The sequence below is a fragment of the Podarcis bocagei genome (genome assembly GCF_964188305.1).
Source record: "Podarcis bocagei genome assembly, chromosome: 4".
NCBI lineage: Eukaryota > Metazoa > Chordata > Lepidosauria > Squamata > Lacertidae > Podarcis > Podarcis bocagei.
In genome coordinates, this window is record NC_138128.1 from 95,139,489 (window position 1) to 95,153,877 (window position 14,389).

General features: G+C 43.4%; 2 protein-coding genes across 2 annotated transcripts in view; one reads left to right on the plus strand and one right to left on the minus strand.

Moving 5' to 3' along the window:
- Positions 1-336: 336 nt before the first annotated feature.
- Positions 337-6,707, plus strand: TPT1 (tumor protein, translationally-controlled 1). The gene is made up of 6 exons (XM_081189527.1): positions 337-483; positions 1,023-1,096; positions 1,883-2,073; positions 4,090-4,195; positions 4,398-4,514; positions 6,478-6,707. The coding sequence occupies exons 1-6, from the start codon at positions 456-458 to the stop codon at positions 6,478-6,480; spliced, it is 519 nt and encodes a 172-aa protein (XP_081045653.1). The 5' UTR covers positions 337-455; the 3' UTR covers positions 6,481-6,707.
- Positions 6,708-12,578: 5,871 nt separating this feature from the next.
- The window catches only part of GTF2F2 (general transcription factor IIF subunit 2), a 62,738-nt gene continuing 60,927 nt past the window's right edge, over positions 12,579-14,389 (minus strand). Inside the window, exon 9 of the mRNA XM_081191852.1 lies at positions 12,579-13,228. Within this exon, the coding sequence (XP_081047978.1) occupies positions 13,109-13,228 (120 nt within the window). The 3' untranslated portion in view covers positions 12,579-13,108. The remainder of the gene's footprint in view (positions 13,229-14,389) is intronic.

The window sequence follows — 14,389 nt, forward strand, 5'->3', positions numbered from 1 at the left end:
GCCAATTCTATGATTCTACGTTGCTAAGGCTGAAATCAACGAAATCAGGGTCTCCTCTCCTCTCTTGGCTTCAGTTTCAGCGAGGACCAGCTGCTGCGAAACCGCCTCTGCGTTGTTTCCTATGGGCGGCGGCGGGAGGAGAAGGAACCGGGAAGTTCTACCTCCGGCCCGCCGAGAGCAGCTCTACATTCTTGCCTCTACGTGCGCGCGGGGAGGCGGGCCTGCGGGCGCGCTTGCGTCACAGCTCCGTGCGTGGCGGGGAGCGCAGGGATTGGTGACGCACGGATGGCAGGGACGTGCCCCGCTGGCTATATGAGCTCAGTGGCAGCGCCGCCTCGGCCTTTCTCCGCCTCGCTCCTTGCTCTCGCCGGGAGTCGCCGCCCAGCCGCTCCGCTCCCCGAGGCCGCCCGCCCGCCCGCCCGCTCGACCCACCGCCGCCCGACGACGCCTCAGCCATGATCATCTACCGCGACTGCATCAGCCGTAAGCGAATCTTCCCTCAGCGCCGTCGAGGTCGGACCCCCCGCGGAGCCCCCACAGCGGCGCCCTACTGCGCTTGCGCCGCTCCGCGGCCCGGGCTAGGCACCTCGCGCGCCCTCCCGCTGCACTGCGCCTGCGCGGCACAGAAGAGAGGGGGAAGGGAGACTGGTTCGCGGGGAGGGGGGGCCGAGCGAAGACTGGCGCCCCCGGCATTCTATTCACTGCGCATGCGTCTTTTTGCCGCGGCTACCGCGCTTGCGTGAGCGGGGCTGCCGAAGGGGCCGTGGGGCTGGAGGCCTTTGGCGGCGCTTCCGGCGTGTTCCCTCTTGGCTTCCGGCGCAGCCTTCCCGAGGCCTTTTCCCGTTCCGGGAGGCGGCGGCGCCGCATCCACCTCTGGGGCCTGGCAAGGCCTGGACCGGAAGGGCGGGAGGGAGGGAAAGAGGGGCGACCCCTGAGAGGAGGGTGGGGTTTGGGGGAGGGAGAAGGACCGGCCGACCACGGGGAGCCCCCCTCACGCGCTTTCCTCCTTCCTCTGCCCGCAGAAGACGAGATGTTCTCGGACATCTACAAGGTCAAAGAAGTGGCCAGCGGACTCTGCCTGGAAGTGGAAGGGAAGGTAGGCTTCGTTTGTAAATCTACTCGTTTTATGTAGGCGGGGTGGGGTGGGGTTCGAACCCTGGTCTCTCCCAGGCCCCTCCCTATATTATAGTATAGCTCAGCTGTGCTTTGGTACCACGAGGCCGTTCTTTTAGCAGTTGCTACCCTTCACAGGCACTCGATCAACTTCTGTAATTGGGGGTGGGATTTGGCAACATGTGAGGCAAACTGGGAAATTTCAGCCTCTTCTATGAACTCATAAAGTAACCAAAGCTCACAATTACTGTGCAACGACCATGTTTTGGTCTGCACAGTTGCAGTGGGAGAGATCCATGCTTTAGCCTTTCGTAATCTATGCATCACCATGCCAATATGGGTCACCTTTATAACAGAGATGTCACAGTGACTTGAGAGGGGCTAGGTTGCAAGATAAACTCTGACACATCCATTAAGCCTCCATAGTGGTAATGGTGACACCCAGACTGAGAATTTGAGGTGTGGTATTTTAAAATCCCTTAATTTTAATGGGAAGAAATAAAAAGTAGCAGGTTTAGTGTGTGTGTGTTTTGAAAACCTTGAAAATTAGAGTCTTAATCATAAAGACTTCCGATTTAAGATTCTCTGGGCAGTTTATTCTCCCTTTGGTGACAAATTCCACTTGGATAGCTTTGCTTATAGCTGAACAAGTTTCAGGACTTAAAACTCTTGCTTTTAAGCTTTGAGTAGATTAATGAACAGGAGCAGATCATTTTACAATTAGATTTTGCTTTTCAGTCGTGGTATTTTTCTTCAATGAATGGTTTAGATGGTGAGCAGGAAAGAAGGTGAAATAGATGATGCTTTAATTGGTGGAAATGCGTCGGCTGAAGGTCCAGATGGTGAAGGGGCAGAGGCTACCGTTGTCACCGGTGTTGACATTGTAATGAACCACCACCTTCAGGAAACAAGCTTCACTAAAGAGTCTTACAAGAAGTACATCAAGGACTACATGAAAGCGTAAGTTATCCTGGTGCCTGTCATTTCAAGGCTAGAAGACAGTTACGATGAGCGTTATATAGCAAACACTCTTGGAAGATGTCCATAAGGTTGCAGCACTGCCTTCTGATGGAGATGGGCTGCTGGGATCCAGTTGTGGGGATGATTACAATGGTGCTCTTATTCTGAAAGATCTATAATTTTAAGCCATAACCACCTGCATACACATTTTGCTAAGATACTGCTTCTTTCCACATATCCTGTTACAGTATTGGATATCTGAAGGGTGTCCTCTTAAATATACTAAGTTTGGTACATTATGTTTAAGTCATCAAGGTCAAAAGGAAAATGCTACTAGTGGGAACCCTAAATCTTAAGGTTAATTTGAGGCCGCATTTCTGATATGGTAACAAATGCACATAGTGATTGCATTGCTGATGTAAGCATACCTCAGCCTTTCCTCATAAGGATTGGCTTCCAGACCTGTGATCATCTTGGTTGCCATCCTCTGCACACATTCCAGCATGTTAATATCCTTCTTAAATTGTGGTGCCCAGAACTGGACATACGACTCCATGTGTGGTTTGACTATGGTAGAATAGAGTGGTATACCTTCCCTTGATCTGGACACTATGCTGCATCATACTGTTGGGCCCTGGATCTTTTTCACATGTAAGCTGGGTGTCCCCCATCTTAAACTTGTGCACCTGGTTCTTCCTGCCTAAGTGCAGAACCTTACATTTGTCCCTGTTGAAATCATTTTGTTACTTTGCGCCCAATTCTCCAATCTGTAAAGGTCATTTTGAATCCCAATTCTGTCTTCTGTGGCATTAGCTACCCCTCCCAATTTGGTATCATCTACAAATTTGATGTGGATCACCTCAATTCCATCATCGAAGTCATTTATAAAGATGTTGGAACAACAGTGGGCCCAGGATAGAACTCTGTCACCCCACATCACTTTTTCCTAGGATGACTAGGAACTATTCATAAGTTTTTGAGTTCTGTTAGTCAACCAGCTACACATTTTACCAGCTTCTTCACAAGAATGTCATGGGGAACTTTGTCAAAAGTATTACTGAAATCAAGATACACTATGTCCATAGCATTCCCCAGATCCACCAAGCTTGTGTATGCTTCTTATAAAGCCACACAAGTTTATTTAGGTGCCTCCCACTTTTCTTTCTGGAATTGTCTGCATTTGTGCCTTCATTATTTCACCTTTAACAATCTCCCATCTTGGGCTCCCTTTTCTTGACTATTTTTGACCATGAGATCTCACTCGGTACTTGAGGCATAGGCAACCTCGGCCCTCCAGATGTTTTGGGACTACAACGCCCATCACCCCTAGCTAAGAGGACCAGTGGTCAGGGATGATGGGGGTTGTAAGTCCCAAAACATCTGGAGGGCAGAGTTTGCCTATGCCTGCAGTAGTTCCTTAAGCTTCCAGAAATCGGCTTTCTATGAAATCAGTCTATGACTGATTACACTCAGTTTTCCCTTTCCCTGTATCATGAAATCCAAGGCGACACGATCACATTCTCTTAAAATTCCCAGTAAGGACCAGCTGGGATGCAAACAACTCAGAGACGTGCAACCAAAAGATCCTGGTTATTGGCAGAACTGATCGGTGGCTGTGCTTTTTGCTGTAGCTTCATGGAGTTATTAAGGCTCTGTATTACAGATATGATGTAACAGTTGCTTTATATTTAGAGGCCAGATATCTGGGCCAAAGGCAACCCCTTCTTTCGATATAATAGTGTCTATTCTGCTATTTTACTGTTTCCTCAATGGAAGCACATACAGAAATATGCTGGCATATTTTACCATGTCAGTTTATGTGGCCTTGTGTAGAATGTAAATGTTCCCAAGAAATATAATTTAAAACTGGCAGATAAAGTAAAGCACTATCCATGCAGGGGAGCAGTAAAAAGCAATGCAGTGTTTTTCTTTCAGATCAGCTATTAGAAACATTTGGGTACAATTCTCAAACTAGTTAAATTGCAGGTGTTAGAATTATTGTTGTTTTTCCCCTAGAATCAAAGCAAGACTTGAGGAAACAAAGCCAGAGAGAGTAAAGCCGTTCATGACTGGAGCAGCTGAACAAGTCAAACATATCCTTGCAAACTTCAAAAATTACCAGGTAAGTTCCAAAGCTTCCTCTTTTTTGTAACATACTTTCGGTACTTACATACTGTGAAGTAGCTTTTGCTGCTTGTTTTAAGACTGGCATTTTGTGGGAAGTGCCTGATGCTTGAGCCAAGGAAATGTGCATTGTTATGTGAGTGAATATTAGTGCTTTCTGAGAACATAGTTGCATCAACAGATTTTTTTTCTCCTGAAAGTTTTTTGTAGGCGAGAACATGAATCCAGATGGAATGGTGGCGTTGCTGGATTTCCGTGAGGATGGTATCACTCCTTATATGATTTTCTTTAAGGATGGATTAGAAATGGAGAAATGTGTAAGTATAAATTCCCGAGAGAACTTGCCAAGATCTTGTGCGGTTTTAAATTTTGCTTGCTGATAAATGGGGTGATTTGCTGCAGAAACGAAACCCTGTGTCCATCTAGTCCAGCATTTTCAACTAACCAGCCAGGTACATGAGGGAACAGCCGTTGTTCTCCCAGAAACTTGTGTTCTGTGGCAGACTGCCTCTGAACCTGGAGATTCTACTTACCTAATTGCATCTTAATAGCCATTGATATCTGCTTCAGGAGTTCACCTAATCCAGGGGTGCCCAAACTTTTTTCAAAGAGGGCCAGATTTGATTAAGTGAACATGTGTGAGGGCCGACCAGCTTTTTTTAGGATTGAAGTTGTGGGTCTTTTTTTTACAATTTTACACCGAAGTTGTGGAGCTTCTTTAAGATTTTACCCCAGGACATATACTGCCATGGGGCCAGATTAGGCCCCCAAAATAGACTTTGGACATGCCCGAAAAGCCATCTAAGCTTCTGGTAATCATAATATCTGGTGGGAGGAAATTTCATAGAGTCTTGTAAGTAGTAGCTTTTGTCTGCATACAGCTGATGAATTGTGTGGCCAAGCACTTGTGCTGTAAGAGGGAGAAAAAATAAATGATTTCTCCACACCATTCACTCATCTCTGAAATCCTAACACCTTTCCCGCATTTTCCATGGGGAAAAAAGAAAAGCCCAAATGATACCGCCTTTTCTATCAACTTTCCTAGCTCTGTAGTATCCTTTTTGAGATTGTGCAACCAGAGGTTTGTACACCTTTGTGAGTGAGGCTGCACCCTTAATTCTTAAGGGTAGAGTGATACTGGAAGTTCTGAAGTTCTGTACTTCAGAACTATCCACTCCAACTCAAAGGACACATCCTTTGTCACATTTACTCTCCCATCAGTTTGTATGAAGCTGGGATGGTTATTTGCCCTGAATGCAGTGTTTTTTAAGTCTTACTCTGAACTTCATTCTCCATTTTTTAATTTTTGCTTATTCATCTAGCTTGGAGATCCCTTTTCAACTTTTTTGCAGTTTGGGTTTTCAGTATCCCGAATAATTTGGTGTCTGCTACAAACTAGGCTACCTTGTTGCTTACTATTGATTCTCGGTTCGTGTGTGAACAAGTTCAATAGCCTCTTAGTTTAACTTTCTAGATTTCCCCAGAGTTCTATAAAAAAAATCTTTCATTTCTCAGTTAACAACGCTGATAGAAGACAAACTATTGAGCTATTGACCAGTCTTCCATACAGCTTAGCATATACATTTTCTGCCCTTCTAGTGGGAGATTCTTTAGGGAAGATGGTGGCTGGACTCCCCAGCCAAAAAAGTGCTTGGGTTCGCTCTTCCGTTTTTAAGCTAGCTAGTCAGGAGTGTGGGGAAAGTGTAGGCCTCTCTTAAGTTGAGGCTCTCCTGCCAATGGCTTAAATAGAAGACCAAATTATTCAGGTGGACAGGGGTAAGAACAGAAAATGCAAACGGTGTGGATTGTTAGATTTTTTTTAAAAAAAAATGCTGTTGCTAGATTTAAATCTCGGGAGGTATTTTAGCAGTCATGCTCATTAATTCCAGTAGGTCTACTCTGCGTAAAGCTTTGTTGACCACCGCACTTCGCTTAATATCAAACCCAAACATTTATTGGCTGTATTTTGATATGGCTGTTGAAACCATTACCCCCTTTCCGTGAATACTAATCAAGACTGGTACCCTCTCAAACAGTGCCTTAGGGAAGGAGTTGAGATGCAAGTTCTGAATGTTAAGCATCTGCTGATAGGCTGGGAACAACTACTTTTGCTCTCTAGCTTGCATAAAGATGCAACAGCAATTTCCTTGCGCTTTCTGTGTGCCTGATAAACGTGGCAACTCAGATTGAATAAGGGAGAACATTTAAGAGAGTGAATATTTAATGATGACGTAAGGAATTGGTACAAGCATAGGCTAACTCTCATTAATTTCTTAACAGTAACAAGAGACCAACCCTTCTGGATCATCTATCATCATCATCATAATTGGCTGCTGTTCTTTATTCATCAACAAAACATCATGACTCCGCATTGTTTGAAAACTGGACTGATGCCATCTTGAGCTTAATTTGATTTATTTTGACCCTGAATTAATTGGAGTTGGAGGCATTGGTTTTTAAAAACTTGTCATGTAGGCTGTCTAAAATAAAGAAAAACTCATTTAAACCCAGCATAGATAATGCCTCTTGGTTTAATGCATTCAGCAGGGTTCTTCAGCAAGCTTCTTGTAGCTCTTGTGCATTTGGATTTTTGACTTCAGTAGCATAGCCTGGCCTAACGCATGTGTCAGACTGTCGTCCGATACTGGTGACCTAGAACTGGAAGATCAGCCAGCTACAACTGACTTGCTTCTAAACGCCTGAAAATGATTAGTAGAGAAGAAGGCTTTCATTCTGAAATGGACCGAGTTTCTTGCTGTTCAACAAACCACAATAGCTAGCTGGAGGACAGAATTGGAAGACTGAATACAGACTGCTGATTAGAGTTCTGAACCAGTCAAGGAGAGATGGATTTCATCAGTTTATCATGGCAAATTATGACTAAGGCAGAAGCAATTGGAACAGCAATCTTTGGTGGCAGAAACAAGCATTTTAGGCAGGGAGTCTGCACACAAGAGGAGGCTGTAGTTCAAAGTAATTATAACTTAAAATGGAAAAGTAGTACTGGTTTAATCACAGGACACTAATAATCTTTGTGGTTTATCAAAGCCTAAATTGGTTAGTTGTGGTGGTAATGGCAACCTTAAGCACTAGTCCAAAGAATTAGTGTAGACAACATGTGCATCATACTGTTTTTGCTGATGTTTGCAAAGTCCTGAAGTATATTTTATGGGCTGTCCCAGGAGACATTTGCTTGACAGGCCATGATAAAGTAAATTGGTTCCCATAGGATGCAAAAATGAGAGCTCTGTGCCTTTTCCATCGTTCCACTTTCTGCTCCCGACATGGCATTGTTCAAAGCATAATACGAAATGAACTTTGCACTTGGAGCAAGGTTAAAGAAGCGTGTCAAAGCCAAGCAAATGCAACATGGTTTTTAAATCAGGAGGGCTGCTATGATCTCAAAATGGCAAAAGCAACAAAATTTGCTACAAATTTGTACTGGTAGTAGAAGCCATAAAGATAGTTGGTTTGCATTCTAGTAGACAAAAGAAAAGAAAGCTTCTTTGAGAGACTTGACGTGCTACAAATACTGGTAGCAGTAGTTTGGGAATCTCCCTGGTTGGCACTGTGAGCCTAGAGCAGTTTTGAATCCTTGTTTCCAGAAAGATCGGAAACCTGGCGTGTAGAGGAAGTAGCCAAGCAGCTAATTGACCGCTTGCTGTGCTGTGTATCAAGAGTGTATTAAGAAAGATACTTAGGCTGTGTATTCCTGAGACTTCTACATAGTTTTGCATGTGTGTTACGGTTTAGTAGTATCCTTTTTAGGTTTTTCATTTTGGTTCCCCTTTGATGCTTCAATGCTTGTTCTATCCCTCTTTCCCATCTAGCAGCTTCATCCTGTGAATGAAAAAAAACAGTGCAACACCAGAAAGCTTGCTGCTCAGAGCAAAATCATTGGTTTTTTTGAGGGGGGGGGATGGAAAAGGGGGTTGCAGATACTGTGTACAGCTTGTGGTCTATTTTTGTTGATGTATCACTGATACTACTTTTACATCAAAACAAAATTTGACCAATTATCTGCTGAAGCAAGCAGAGTTTTGTCAGGCAGTGTGGAGTGATTCATTCCCCCCCTCCATCATGTTTAACTTGATTTTGAGAAACTGATCCCTAAAAGGATGTCTGTTTAATCCCCCAAAAATGAATTCCTCTGCAAGGAATTCAGTTACTGGCCCACTATGCTTTTGTTACTCTGCCCCTTACAGCTTCCTGTAACCTCAAAATCTGTTCTGGAAGGTTGAGGGGAGCTTCCAGGGCATTGGGGGGGGGGGGAGAAGGCACTAGTTTTGTTCCATGAGTGAAGCTCCACTTCACTCCAGAGGATAGCTTGTAGCAGGTAGGAGCTGGAAAAGGTTTTGCACCATCAAAGTGTCTCTTACAGGCTGGTATAATCCCAAAATGAACAAAATTAGTGTATTAAAAAGAGTGCCAAAGTATTGGTATATTTGACAGGCAAAACTTTGTAGTTTTTTTTTGTACCCCTGAATCTGAAACTTTACTATATTGCCTATGCTAATGCAGTAGAGGGCCACATAGAACTAGCTGTTCATCCTTTTAATATATATATATATATATATATATATATATATATATATATATATATATATATTTGCTTTCGTAGATTTTCACGGGTACAGGAATGCAGGTTTTGGTGTCTTCGGGTGTCTTCCCGTGTAAGAGTTGGGGTGTCTAGGCGACGTTTCGACGAGGTCTCACTCGTCATCTTCAGGCTGGTGCTTTCGGCTTCTTGTTACTGGAACAGAGCAGGATCTCAGTGTTTGAGTTCCTATAAATACTGTTGAGGGGGTGTGGTGTATAGCCTCCAACGTTCTGGGCAGAGAGGAAGTTCCCAGGTTAGTGTGTCTTTTCTTCTTTTGTTCATTAATTACTTGAGGGATATCTTGAGTGATTTCTTGAGTGATATTCTGAGTACCACTTAGGAGGGTCATAACCCAGACCCTCTCCACAGATAAATTACAGACACCATCCAGTAGCCAAACCATAGTGGCACCTCCGGATGCTGCACCCCCCTGCAATCCCTACACAGATCTGGCTGGCACAGGGCACAAAACCACAGCTCGCCCCTATACACGAAGCCAAGCCAGAGCACAACTAAGTGCAGTACAGCCATCTTCTCAGAAAAAACTCTTCACAAGGTCAAGAGGTCAAGACACGAAAGCTTTAGCAACTAATCCACACCTAATGACCCTCCTAAGTGGTACTCAGAATATCACTCAAGAAATCACTCAAGATATCCCTCAAGTAATTAATGAACAAAAGAAGAAAAGACACACTAACCTGGGAACTTCCTCTCTGCCCAGAACGTTGGAGGCTATACACCACACCCCCTCAACAGTATTTATAGGAACTCAAACACTGAGATCCTGCTCTGTTCCAGTAACAAGAAGCCGAAAGCACCAGCCTGAAGATGACGAGTGAGACCTCGTCGAAACGTCGCCTAGACACCCCAACTCTTACACGGGAAGACACCCGAAGACACCAAAACCTGCATATATATATATATATATATATAAAAATAAATTGCCACTATGATTACAAGAATGCCTTTCACACTACCTTGAAAAATTTCAGGAACCCATGCACTTTACTAATGACACATTCATGTCTCATAAGGCCTAAAGTACAAAATTTACACATTTAGTGCACCCAGGATCAAACTTAACTGAATTTAGCTGTCTTAACTTGTGAGAATTGGCTGTGAGAGGGGAACTTTGCAATAGCACACGTTTTTGGGGCTGTTACTTGAAGTATAATAATTTCTCCACAATGTTCTCCCCAAATCTCCGTGTTTCCTACACATGGCCTAAAATGAGCGGTGGTGCAGGTGGGAGTCGCAGTTTGCTTCAATATGCACATTGCTGTGGAAAAGCTGGAAGCTGCTCATCTTGGAAGGGGAGTTTAGTATGGGCTTATTTCACTGTGGCCTTGGCTGCACTAGCTTAGGGAAAGGATGGCAGATATGCCACATGTTTTCCAGAAATTTATACGAACATCCTGTGGGCAACCCCCACCATATTGCAGGAAATGGCTCCCCCCCCCCCTTATTAACAAGTTTCAGGTAGTTCAAAATGTAAGTGGATGTTTAAATTCTTGTTCTGGGTTGTGTGATTATTTGCTTATTTCCAGCTGTGTTGAAAGATAACCTTGCTAGAGTGAAGCAAGGCCATTATTTAAAAAGCAGTGGCTGGTGCAACAAAAAAGCAAACTCTGCTACCATACTAGTTTGTGGTATTTGTGGCAAATTACATCAATCTCTGCTCAGCCCTAGGTTTCAGAATACAGTGGTGCCTCGCAAGACGAAAAGAATCCGTTCTGTGATTCTCTTCGTCTAGCGGTTTTTTCGTCTTGCGAAGCAAGCCCATTGACGGATTAGTGGATTAGCGCTATTAGCGGCTTTTAGCGGCTTATCTGCTGATCGGATCAGCTGATAAGCGGCTTAGCGGCTTAGAAAAAGGGGGGGGAGGAAAAAAACCAGCAGGAACTCGCAAGACATTGTTGTCTTGCGAAGCAAGTCCATAGGAAATTCGTTTTGCGAAGCACCTCCAAAACGGAAAACTCTTTTGTCTAGCAAGTTTTCTGTCTTGCAAGGCATTCGTCTTGCGGGGCACCACTGTAAAAGCTTTCCTGCTGACTGGTACTAAAGCAGTTCATGAGAAGGATTCAGCGGGGGGGGGGGGGGCGGAGCCGCTGCCTGTAGACTAAGGTTCGATCAGTTAATACAAAATGAAAAGGAAGGTCACTCATGTCTGCCAGTAACTCATTTTTGTGTTAAGTCTACAGAATTTGGATGATCTACAAGAGAAGGGGGCAATATATTTAATAATAATAATAATAAATTTTTATTTATACCCCGCCCTCCCCAGCCAAGGCCGGGCTCAGAGCGGCTTACAAGCAATAATAAAAACAAGATGAGTGATTACAACTTAAAAACAAAAATAAAATACAACATTAAAATAATGGAACATTAAAATATTAAAATTTTAATATTTTAATATTAAAATATTAAATATTTGTCCTCTTAGCCCAAAGTCTGCTGCATTTGTGCACTGGATAGGCTAAATAAAAATTTCAACAGTTGTTAAAATCATCCTGCTATCATATTCTGGCCACAAAACCAGAAGCACTTTTAGCTCTGATGGTAACGTAATTTACACAGAGTGTACCCAAAAACGCACAGCAAAAGTGCAGACGTTTTGCATGCAAGCAGAAATGACAGAATTAAACTAGATGCAGCAATGGCCTGCTAAAGTATTTTTGTTTTAGTTATTATATATCTATACCACTCTTCATCCAACACCTTTGGTTCACGTGAAAAAAGTTTGTTCTGAGGCCCATGGTGTGGGGGGTGGACAGAGACCACTATTACAGAAATCAACCTTTCATTGAAGCTACTCCAGACTCCACCTGAACAGTGACCTTAATCTCAGTATTTCAGATACAGCCTTGGCCAGGGTTCTCAATTTCCTTTTCCCTCTTCCCTTTTGCCATTTTTGCAGTTGATTCATATTTGCTATCCACATCTATGAGCCTCTGCACACACATTTTGCGTACTGCTTCAGTTGCCACCATCTTTATAGTTTTTTGCAGTACCCTAAACAATTCAGTTCCCCAAGGTAGCAGATGCTCAAAGCAGCTTTGCTACAAAAGATATTCAAGGCAGCTGACCAAATTTCAAAAGTCTACATACACTAACAACTTTGATTGCAGGTAGAACAGTAGACTATGAAGATAAGCACAAGGTTTTTAATCTGTCTCTCCAAAAGCCTGAGCCACGATGGCACTGTGGGCATGTTTGTAACAGCACCTTGGTGTGCAAATACAACTGGTAATCAAATTTAGCTTAACAGCATGGCTAACTTCAGCTGATTTATGCAAACTAGGGTACTGTGACCCAGGATAAAGATTAAAAAGTGCACTGGTCTCTTGTCCCAGGTTACTGAAGAGGGCACATACGTGGCTTCTTGCCTTGCTCTCAGGCACTGTTACGAACAGGAGTCGGTTGCCCTCCAACTCTTCCTTCTATAGTTTCAATCTGCAGCTGCTCAAAGAAAAATAAATTAAGTGAAAAATCCCTCTGCTTATCTGCTCAGTCAGATCTTTTACCTCCGAAACTGGTTCTTAAGGAAGGTCTGATTGGCTCCTAATTTCTGTAAAAAGAACGTTTGCACTACTGAAAAAGTGCAGAAGTTTGAAGGTCCCACAGAACTTGAACAAATACATGAACTCAGGAACTGAGTAATGCTTAGCAGCACCTGCCTCTTCCTAATTTCTAGAATGGCTGGTCATGTAGAATACTGATCAGCTGACCCTTGTGGCATAAAGCCACCATGAACGTTTTAAATCTAAAAGAAGAGGAAGCATTTTGTGTTTGTACAAATTAGAAACTGCTTTTATTAATACAGAAACAAAATAATTTTAATACAAAGAATCATTTTTACTTACTGTACTTAAATCCTTTCGTGTTGTATTAATTTCCTCTTCTCATCATTTCAGGAGCTATTCAAACTATGTTCCACTTCTATTTCTTAATAAGGCATAATTCAAAAAGTTGGGCAGCAACCCATAATATGGTCAGGACCATACAGAATTTTAGTAATGAAATAAACACATCTCTGCAATAAATAATACCAGTCCTTACTAACATCGTTATATTTTTACAAAATGTAAAAAAATAAAAATGATCAAAGGCCAATTATTACAAAGAAACCTAATACATGTTTATTCTTTAAATAATATGTTTGCAGAACCAAAACATGTTTCTTGCAGAATCTTTTTTTAATGAAGCTAGACTTCTTAAAAATTATCAACACTTAGCATTTTAAGGGTGAACAGTTCAGCAACTCTTCCTGCTCCTACAATTGACAACTTTCTTGCTGGCTTAACAATTATGCTAATCGCTCTTATCTTCTCCTTGGTAATGCCTGTATTCTGGCTTAAGTTCCCACGTGTTTTTGTGTGTTCCCTTAACGTTGTAGATGCCTATTTCTCTTAAAATTTCTTTCAAGTAGCTCTGAAAAAAAGGAAAAGAAAATATTTAATTTGATATTAATATCTGGCTATTTTACATTAGTAATAAAGATGGTACTAAAATAAGCTAGCCTAGGCCAGAAATTGCTGCTTAACAGTTTAATAATGGAATTTTCATCTGCACGCAGAATTAGGCTCTGCTTACCTTCCATGTAAATCCTTTAATTGCAACGGTTTTGTTTAAGAGTATCACGCATATGTTCATGGGAAGAACAGAACTGCAGAGCCACAAAAGATTCTTAAACACAGGAAATATGCTCCGGAATGCAGACTAAGGTAATTCAGGTGTTGCAATGATAAGGCAACAGCTGTTCCACAGGGCTGTGTGTGTTTGCGACAAATGTCTTTTAACAGCCTGTGGGCTTTATCAGGTCCACCAGGCCTCTGAATTTGGCCCACAAGGCCATTTGGGGCAAACCACACCCACCTGCCAGTCACCTGAAGTTCATATGCAGTTAGCTACAGAGAGATGCTATCTCTTATCTAAGCACAACAGCAAAGAGGAAGGGGAGCCTCTGCCTGCTGCCTTTTTGAATCGCCAAGAGGGACGCGGGTGGCGCTGTGGGTTAAACCACAGAGCCTAGGACTTGCCGATCAGAAGGTCGGCAGTTCGAATCCCCGTGACAGGGTGAGCTCCCGTTGCTCTGTCCCTGCTCCTGCCAACCTAGCAGTTCAAAAGCACGTCAAAGTGCAAGTAGATAAATAGGTACCGCTCCGGCGGGAAGGTGAACAGCGTTTCCGTGCGCTGCTCTGGTTCGCCAGAAACGGCTTAGTCATGCTGGCCACATGACCCGGAAGCTGTCTGTGGACAAACGCTGGCTCCCTCTGCCAAAAAAGCGAGATGAGCACTGCAACCCCAGAGTTGGTCACGACTGGACCTAATGGTCAGGGGTACCTTTACCTTTTATAATCACCAAGAGCAGGCAGAGGTGCAACTCTGGCCTTAATGCTGTGAAGGCTACAGCTCTGTGATGGGGCATCTGCAGAAGGTATCAAGTTCAGTCCCCAGCACTGCTAAGCAGGACTGGGGGAAATTCCTGCCTGAAATCCTCAAGAGGGGCTGCTGTTCATTGTTGCCATTCCTGAGCTAAATGGAGCAGCATAAGGCAACTTTCTATCTCCCAGGTCCCTACCACTGCCTGCA

Bases quoted from the DNA above. Each gene is read 5' to 3' on its own strand.
- TPT1 (XM_081189527.1), top strand. From the start codon at position 456: ATGATCATCTACCGCGACTGCATCAGCC. The intron at 484-1,022 runs GTAAGCGAATCT...CTCTGCCCGCAG, and splicing joins CTACCGCGACTGCATCAGCC to AAGACGAGATGTTCTCGGAC. The intron at 2,074-4,089 runs GTAAGTTATCCT...TTTTTCCCCTAG, and splicing joins ATCAAGGACTACATGAAAGC to AATCAAAGCAAGACTTGAGG.